General features: G+C 32.8%; 1 protein-coding gene and 1 long non-coding RNA gene across 2 annotated transcripts; both read left to right on the forward strand.

Annotated features, from left to right (window-relative positions):
* The first annotated feature begins 820 nt into the window (after window positions 1-820).
* LOC117687168 (uncharacterized) lies at window positions 821-6,868 on the forward strand. The gene is made up of 4 exons (XR_010707548.1): window positions 821-1,162; window positions 4,633-4,712; window positions 5,458-5,548; window positions 6,558-6,868. It is a non-coding gene; the product is annotated as an uncharacterized lncRNA (long non-coding RNA).
* A 939-nt stretch (window positions 6,869-7,807) lies between these two features.
* LOC136275808 (protein unc-13 homolog C-like) lies at window positions 7,808-8,464 on the forward strand. Its single transcript, XM_066085845.1, has one exon. It carries the CDS (start codon window positions 7,808-7,810, stop codon window positions 8,462-8,464), a length of 657 nt encoding a protein of 218 aa, XP_065941917.1.
* Window positions 8,465-10,168: the final 1,704 nt, after the last annotated feature.

Below are 10,168 nucleotides of genomic sequence, written 5' to 3' on the forward strand. Positions count from 1 at the left end.
CTTGTTGATAGTCTTGAGTTATAACTGAACGCTTTATTTTGTCACACTTTGCATTCCAAACAAATTCAAAAATGTCTTTATTGAGAGATAAAATTGTCTCCCTTCTGGGTGTCGGCAATGATATAAATAAGTGGTTGATTTTTGGAATGATTAAGGACTTTACTACAGTCACACGACCAATTGGAGTTAGAATTCTTCTATTCCAATGTTGTATCATACTTTTTATTTTAGGAATCTGCAAAGAGTAGTTTAGGTCAGTAATTTGTTCTAAATCAACAGAAAAACAGATACCCAATAAGTTAAATGTTGTTGAACCCCAATCAAGTTTCCATCTAGAGTGATGAAACACCTGATTTGAAAATTTTTTTGATCCTATCCAAATTATTTTTGTTTTAGAGCTATTTACTTTCAACCCAGATAGTTTTGAAAAAAATTCTAAAGTATCAAAAGCTGTAAATAGTGAATTTGGTGAGCCATCAAGAATTAAAGATGTATCATCAGCATATTGACTTATTTTATGTTCCTTACCATGTATCAGAATGCCCTTAATATCATTATTTTCCTTTATCAAGGCTGATAGAATCTCAGCACAAAGAAGAAATAAATAAGGTGCAACAGGGTCTCCTTGCCTACATCCTCTCTCAACACAAAGTTGGTCTGATAAAAAACCACTTTGTAAAACAGCCGCCTTGAAATTAGTGTTAAGAATCTTAACCCATTGTATAATGTATTCACCAAATCCGAAAAACTTTAAGACTTTGTAAATAAAAGACCAAGAAATCGAATCGAAGGCTTTTTCAAAATCTATTAACACTAATTATATTGGGAGTTAACAACGTCAATATACGTTCCGGAAACATGATGACATTACATATCAATTCAATTTCAATTTTCTTGTGGATGCAAACAGTCTTGATTACATCCGAAGTTATTGCAAACCTCTATACACTGCAACCGCGCTTTACTGGTAAATTTCTTACATCCGTTAACAAAAAAGAATACAAAGCAGAATCAGTTGTGGCCTGTTTAGCTTTCTGTGGACCTTTGTGTACATGTTTTGGGTATCGACAGTTAACAAAGAGATGTCGTGTTTTTGATTTTTGTCTGGATCGGGATGTAACTTTCATCGAGGATGGATGGGTCTATTATACATCACCAAGCGGTGAGTTTTTTTAATACATATTACGTACGATGTTTTTTTAATTTATATTGTTGATATATCAAACTGTTATTGATGTGAATTTGATGTATTTTAGATAATTGAATGAAATAAATGCGATCCATGTTTCAGAATGTTATATTTTTTTGAAAGTAAAAAACTGTAAAAGTTACATGCATTTTTTTTCTATTACAACGTAATATTATATATGTTTATAAGAATGTGAATATAATATTGATATATGATTTACATATATGATTTAATTTACATGGAATCTAAAAAATTTTATTCCCGAAACAAATTGATTTAACATGTCATCCGAATAAAGCGGGGAGTGCCCGCTCTAACAACGTACCTTAGGATGAACATTTTACGTAGTTTTGCTTTAAACTTTACCTTTTAATTAGTAAATATACAGCCGGCATATAACTTTTAATTCATTTTCACTATTCCTCTCACACTTTTATGTGTGAAAACATGGGAAATAATCTATATTCTAAAACTGATATAAAGAGATCTACAATGACCTTCACATTGCTTTACATTCACTTGGTTTAAAAGCACTGCATACCTTCAATCCAAAAGCTGTTTTTACGTAAAGCAGTAGCCAATAGGGCTCTTTGGAGAGTATGTGTACTCATGGTAAAATGATTTTTTATTCAGTCTGATATGATCTTGACTCTTGACCTACATGTACATACTTAGTTCAAGGTCTCTATATATCATTTGACAAAAGACACCCATGGTAGAAGTGCTAGCCAAATTTGGCAACAATGGGGAAATATGCTCCGGACAAGGAGTTTCTATATAGTACTGCTATGATCATCACATTTGTCCTTGAAGCTTGTTTTAAAGTCAGTTCACACCATTAACCTAAAAGCTCTGTTCTCAAAAAGTATGAACGAAATAAGGCTAAGTGGATATATGTCCTCAAAAAGGATTTTTTGCGAGGTCCGAAAATAACGTTGACCCTGAACCTACAAAGATCTTTTAAGGTCACCGCAAGCCCTTTGACAGTAGTACACTGCGAGTGAGATTTTAGCCAGATTTGAACAAAGGGAGACAAGACTTGCTCAAGACAATGATTTTTCTTATCAAGGATCTTAGACCTACATGTAGAAACATGCATATATTTCAAGGTCACTGCATATCTGTTATCTATGCTCAGACTGAAGATTATAGGGCGCCCGCAGAAAATTCGATATTCCGTCGACAATTTGCCCAGTGGAGACTCTATTTGGCGTTTTCGTTCATGAAAGTCTGCCAAACATCATTAAAATAGATTGACGGAATTACCCCGGTGTTAAAATAAATTTTGATATCTCAAGATGTCTTGTTTATTAGGAGGTGGCCGGCTTTTTAAAATATTTCAATATAGCTAATATCACTGACAAAATATGTTATATATTTTCATTCTAAATTCGATTAGGGTATCCGATCTATAACAGTTTCAGAATAAATGAATCACAGATATATTTTGGCTTCAAACTAAGTAAAACTAGAAAACTGACCAGTCAGGAAGGGCCCCGCTATGACAATTAATATAGAGAAGTGAAAAAACTTTGAATTCCATCCTATTTATATTAACAATGATGAAAAATAAATGCCCGGCAGAAGATGTAAAGAACTGGAATATATAGGATCTCGTGATTTGTAGTTGGATATGATTTTCATCCAACAATTAAAGTGTTTTTTTCTTGAGCCTTAGTGAGGGGATAAAACACACAAGTTGGATAAAAATCATATTATACTACAAATCATGAGATTCTATTTATCCCATATTTTATACACCGCAATCAATGTTTACACTGTTTATAAAACTCTACATTATTTTACTTCATTATGCCTAGGCAAATCCCATTGTAAAGTCACAACTGCGGGATATCAAAAAAATATCCAATGAGTCATATCCACGGGATAAAGGGGGTTAACATGGGATGAAATAAAATTTGTTAAAAAAACAAAGAATTGATACCAATGCAATGATACCTAGGCTTTGCCTCTATTCAATAAAATTATTATAAATCATTGTGTACGGTATTTTAACCAGAATAAAATATGAATATTATATTTTAAATCCATATTTCAAAAAATGTACACAATACTACACATCATTCAAAATTGACCTTAACTTCAAAACAAAGTTCATTTGCAGACACAGGCAGTGCAGTAATTAATCTCAATGTGACAGATAAAGATAAAGCTTAGGATTTTCTTCCTGTGGAAGGTTAATTAATCCCAAAGGAAAAATATTGCACAGCCTTCCATGTATACAATGGTAACATTCTCAGCAGTTATCTCTCTTTGCCCATTCATTCTCAGCAGTTATCTCTCTTAGCCCATTTTTCTTGTGCATAGTTAGGAATCTACCCCACTACCCCAGCTCCAAACCAGAAGACATAGAGAACCAAACTTAGCATCAAAATATGTATTTCTGCCTACTGAACTACCATACCAAATTTGAACTTGATTGGGCAACCATAAAAAAAGTTATTAGAAAAAAACAGGAAATTTGTAGACAGAAGAGTGACAGACGGACGGACGGACAGAAGGACGGACGGACAGAGTGATTACTATAGGGCACCCGCAAATTCTTGCGGGGCCCTAATTAGACATAATTCTCATGTTTAGGTGCATGCATCAGTATGTCAGGTCAGAATGTGTTCCGATAAATGATCTTTTTCATTTACTTATTAATTTTTGCTTAGGTAATACAAATTTTGAAACCTCTTGGTAAATCATTTTCTTTTCCAAAATGCAATCAAATTAATATCAGAATATGTTATATATGATGGATATTTAGGTTAAAAAAGTAAGTTCTAATATGGATCGGATACCTTATAAGAGATCCGATTGACAATTATATAGAAATAGTTGATTTTTAACATGAGCTTTATTTGTCGACTGTTTTAATACAAGAGAGCTATTGATTTCTAACTTGTACTTGCTACATGAATATACCTGTATTTCAAAAAATGCACACTTTTGTTAAACACTGGCCTTTTCTCTGTGCACATCCTATCAATTATTAATTTGTTTTGATGATAACATAATTGATTAAAAACGTTACATAGCGATATTTTTCAGACATCTTGGTGGTAAAATAAATCGCGAAAACTGGATCAACTGATTTTTTTCTGAGAATGTGCAAATTATATTGATGTAAAGGAAAATTAATTCAGAAAGTATAAAATTTAACAGACTACGAAAACTGGCATCTTTCATAAACACCATCAGACAATGATCAATTTTTTTTAAAAAAGTTTTAATTGGTAATATAGAATGGTGTCGTTATCTTAACATATTTATAATTAAAAGAAAAGCAATCACTGAAAGCCTTGTTTTGATTTTTATTAATTCATTAAAAACTTTTGATAACAGAAATGAAGGTATAATGTGCATTTTCTTATCAAATGAAAACATCTATCCTTTTTCATCTTTTATAAAGTTTATGATTTTGGTTCATTCATCAGAATGTGATGAAGGTTGGGTAACGTATGGTGGACATGACTACATGATGAATACGACACGGGTTTCTCAACCAGAAGCGATGGTACGTCTTAAACTTACATGGTCGATTTAACTGAATGTAAAATAAGGGCAAAGTGTATATAGGAAAATAGATAAAAAAGATAATCATATAAGACGGTAAGAGACCCGTCTAAAGGAGCGATATACAAACTAAAAGACATCTCTCAGAGGTAGAATGAGAAGAAAGGAGAAATAGGGAGAATGTGTTAAAAAGGCACACTTCGTAAATGTTTCAAGGAATGAAGTCAATATTTATTAGTTTTATACGATATAAAATGGTCTGGGGCAGTTTACGCTTTATAAACCATTTTATATCGTACAAAACTAATAAATATTGAATTCATTCCTTCTAATTTAAATTTTTGTGTATATTAATTGTTGATAAAAACAGTCGTCTGATCTTTAAAATGACATTGAATTGTTCAAAATTCAAACGTAACGTCAGGCAGATTGATACGTTTTTGACGTTGGTCTTACTATGACGTAGGCAACATTTTTTATACGATATAAAATAACTTTTTAGCCAATCAAAAAGCGTTTTACAACCAGAATTAAATTTTTAAAAATTGAATATTGTTTGATGTACGCAATTGTTATCCAGATCCCATCAAATCGACATAATTCGGGGACAAAAATCAAACAAATAAGTAAAATGTAGACATTAACCAGTGCAAACCTAAATATTGATATATTTAATGGAAAAAAGGATTTACATTTCAGAAAATTCATAAAATGAATAATCATTAATGGAAAAATGACTTTTACAGAGAATATGTCAACAGTGCGGAGCCTACTTGGTTGAAATAAACGATGCAGATGAAAATAACTGGATTAAACAAACAATTTTGAAGGATATATGTACGTTGAATGAAAACTATCTATCTTTGCGACAAAAAATAAAGTTGTGATTGGTGATTCATAAAGTTTTAAAAAAGGTCATTTTTTCTGTTTCTGTCTCAAACTAATGAAAATATGACTAATGAAACATTTTCATCTTGCAAATGAATATTTAGCATACAAAGTCCTATTGACAGGAAAAAATACATTAACAGAGGATAAATATCATATACAAAAAAACAAACAAAAGTAAAAGCAATTTAAAAAAAGAAAGAAAGAAACGTGTCATTCGGTCAACTGGACGAAAAAATCTTCTAATGGCTCCAACAGCTGATGTTTGTATTTCAATCATCTTTAAGTCACATTTTAGTAGACTTTGGCATGCTACATGTATGCAAATATTAAAGGGGCATGGTCACGATTTTTGCCAAAAATTATTTTTTCGATTTTAATGTTTACAATGCTTCAGTGAGGCATTTTTATTAGGCAACCAAAATTTGAGTGTCATTTGTTGAGTTATAAGCGAGTTACAGAGTTTATAATTCTTCGCCATGTAAACAAAGCTTTTGTTTACATTTTGAATGTTGAAGTGAAAATTCCAGTTTTAGACCTCACCTCAACTGTATATGTTAACCATTAGGAACTGTTTTTTATGATTAAAATTAATAAGAAGATAGACAAATCAGCTTGAAAATGATTTTTACTAGTATATTGAACCTATGTAAACAAAAACAGGGCACGAACCTTGTTTACATGACGAAGAATTGTATGCCCTGTATCTTGATTAAAACTCATCGACTGGCACCCAAATTTAATTTGTTAATAAAAAATGCATTTTCAAAGCATTGTAAATAAAAAAAAAACAGAAAAATAAAATTTGATCAAAATCTTGACCATGCCCCTTTAAAAGTAGGAAACGAAAGTTACGACAAGTATTAACTGTATATATTGATATTGATAAAATGAGAACGATTTAAATGGTTGATATTCTTTTCCTCTCTAATAGTTTAACCTTTGTTCTTACCTTTAGATTGCACAGACAAATATGGCTGTACGACATGGACCGGTGGAAACGATATACAGACAGAGGGAGATTTTATCTGGGGAGCATCAAACACACCCTTTAGTTACACAAATTGGGACAGCAATAACCCAGACAATAGTTATGATTTAAGCAAGCCCATTGACTGTGTCGATATGTTTTATGATGGCCAATGGAACGATCGACCTTGTGATTTCCAAGCAAGTTTTATTTGCGAAAGATAATTTTTTTCATAGTTATTAGTTAAGTGCGGTTTTTGTCCCCAAAGTTCGGTCCTGAACTGTCCCTTTGTTTGGTAAAAAAGCAAACTGTTTTTGTGATCATAAATGAATTGATATGTTGGTAGTTTATGCACAATTGCTTATAATTGGATATCCTAATAACTGTCCTAATATCACAATTGCAATTTTAGCTGAAACAAAACATTAACCTGTTTTTACATGGATATGAAGTTTATTTGGTTTTAAAAAAATGTATAAAATACAGTTTATAAATAGTGTTTTTGGTCCGATCTTTACATGATATCCAATAACTTGACTATTACATTTAAAGGTATGAAGTCTGAAACTTACACAAATTCAATAAGATGTGGTTATTTTGTAGTGTGTATGTTGGTGTTTTATGTTTTAGTGGGAAAAGAGGAGAAGGGGGGGGGTCTAGTTTGACTCGCTAACATTTAAAGCTAACAAGTAAAACTCAAATGTGCATCAATTTCAAATAGTTTTCAATATGAAAAATAATCAATTAAAATATTGTTTTTAAATTTTCAATATATATTTTTGTGCTTTCGTATAATTTTGTTCCATGGATTGCTTATAATATAAATTTACACCTTAAGCTTTAATAAACATGCATACTTCTACAATGATTAGGACTCCTATCCTTTTAAAAGCCATATGTTTGAAGCTAGTATCCGAGATTTGACAAAATAAGGGCTTTTGTCTCGATAAGAAACATATGTTTCAAAGCAGCTATCCGAGAAAATGAAATTACCCAAGACATAAAAAAATGAATTGAAAAAACATAGATTCTGCTGCGTGTTGAGGATTAGAAACTGGTGATGCACTCGTGTCTTATGATATCCTAGATTTATTTTTTGTCTAATAAATATTTAGAAACGCAATACACACATGTATGCTATAAAGTTCATTAATTTATCTTTAACTGGACACTTTCGGCTGTGTGAACATTTAGCGATTTAGCGACTACAATTTATGTTTGATGGTGCGGCAAAAGAGATGAAGGAAATACAGAAAGAAGTAAAAGGAGAAACAAAAAACATGAAGAAGGATGTGACGGATGTGAAAACGAAATTAAATTCAAATAGTGGTTCGATAGGCCGTATCAACGCCGAGCTGGAAGAGGTACGTGACGAGCTAAAGGAGGATATGCTGGATCTTCGATGCCGTTCCATGAGAGACAACTTACTCTTCTGTGGCATACCGGAAGAAGAAGCAGAGGATTGTGAGGAAACGGTGAGAAGGTTCATGTGCGACAAGATGCGTGTCCGGAAAGATATTAATTTCAAAAGAGTGCACAGAATTGGACGAAAACCTTCTAGCCCAAATGCGCGACCACGCAATATCGTCGCCAAATTCTCGCACTTTAAGGACAGAGAGTTGGTGAGAAAGCAGGCTCCAAAAACTCTGAAGGGGACCAACTTCTATGTTCAGGAACAGTTTCCTGTCGAAATCGACCAGCGCAGAAGAGCCCTGTTTCCAGTGATGCGGGAAGCGCGCAGACGGAACCAGAGAGTACGGTTGATGCGGGACAGACTTTTTATCGACGGAATCGAGTATACACCGAGCGAAGGACGCGACCAACCCGCGCATCAACCCACTGTGTCGCCTAGCCACCGCCAGGATCGCAAACGCCCGAGGGTAGGATCCAGTTAGGACAGACAAGAGGGCCAGGGACCAACGTGTACAGAGAGTGAGTTTAAGTTAAAGTTGCTTAGTTGGAACATTAATGGGGAACTCGAGAAAAAAATTAACGACCCTGCTTTTTTAAACTTTATATGTACATACGATGTTATATTTTTGTCTGAATGTTGGATAGAGAATGAATTTGATTTCAATGTACCGGGGTTTACATGTAGATTCATACCAAGATCACTTTCTAGATCTAAACAAGGAGGTGGGATGGCCTTATGTATATGGGATGAGTTTCGGAAACATATTACAATAACTGATGTTATTTTCGACACAATTTGCTGGCTAAAGATTAACGGTGATGTAATAGAGTCTAATGAATGTTTATACATATGTTGTATCTATATTCCGCCGGATAAATCCTCATTTTTCAAACAATATAACTGTGATATTTTTTATGAATTAGAGAATCAAATTGCTAAATACTCCGAGAAAGGTAAAGTAATTATTGTCGGAGACTTGAATATCAGGTGCTCGGTGTTAAATGATTATATTGAATGTGATAATGTACATGAACAAATCTCTGATTTTATATCACCTATCTGTAATTACAAGGAGGACGATAGATTAATTGATCGTGTGTGTCCAGACAAAGCAGTGAATGCCTATGGGCTTAAGTTGATTCAGATGTGTATTGAAAGTGGGTTACGAATTCTAAATGGCAGACATGTAGATAATATGGCTAACGATTTTACATATTGTGGTGCCAATGGATGTAGTGTTATTGATTATGTATTGAGCACACCTGACATATTTAGTTACTTTTATAAGTTCATAGTTTGTAATTTTAACACTTATTCTGATCACGCACCATTGCACATCGAACTAAGAACGGGTATAAACATAGCATTGAATCAGTCAGAAGGGAATTCATTCAGTAGTCATGATCACGTAAGATATCGCTGGAAGGAAGATTTAGTAAATGATAGTAAATATTAATTGTCACTGCAGCAAAATGTGTATAGATTAGAGGAATGTTTAGTACAGAATGATTTATCTAGTACATGTAATACAGGGTTTGAAAACGGTGTCAAAACTTTTGTAAATGAATTGTCTTTTCTTATGTCTGACTTTCATAAGGTGCCCAGTCCTCGTCATGTCAATAAGAGTAGTAGACAAATAGATAATGTTGAACCTAGACATGACCGACCATGGTTTACTGCTGAATGTAAGCGATTATATGATATTTATCGTAAAGCGCTAGCTGACTTTAACAAAAGTAAATCTTTAGAAAATCATGAATTATTAAAATCAAGTAAAAGGCAATATAAAATATAGGAACGAAGAATCAAGAGAAAATATCTTAATGAAGAGGGCAATTTATTAGAAACAATAAGGACATCTAATCCTAAAGTATTTTTTTCGAAATTTAGTAGGAGAAAAGTTAACAAAGTAAATGTTTCACTTGTAGATTTACACAATCATTTCAAATCCCTTTCTTGTATTGATCATACAGCTGTGGGAAATGACATGGTCGTAGGTGAAAAAGAAGTAATTTTTGAAGAATTAGAAAGTGACATATCTTTGAATGAAATTGAAGATGCTATAAAGACTTTAAAACCAGGTAAAAGTCATGGACTGGATGGTATAATTAATGAATATTTCATTGAATTCAAGGATATTTTGGTACCTTTTGTACACACAATTTTTAATGCTATGTTTTATATC

The sequence above is a fragment of the Magallana gigas genome, chromosome 1 (genome assembly GCF_963853765.1).
Source record: "Magallana gigas chromosome 1, xbMagGiga1.1, whole genome shotgun sequence".
Classification (NCBI taxonomy): domain Eukaryota; kingdom Metazoa; phylum Mollusca; class Bivalvia; order Ostreida; family Ostreidae; genus Magallana; species Magallana gigas.

What these genes read in the sequence shown, in the direction of transcription:
- LOC136275808 (XM_066085845.1), top strand. Translation starts at nt 7,808, where the DNA reads ATGAAGGAAATACAGAAAGAAGTAAAAGGAGAAACAAAAAACATGAAG.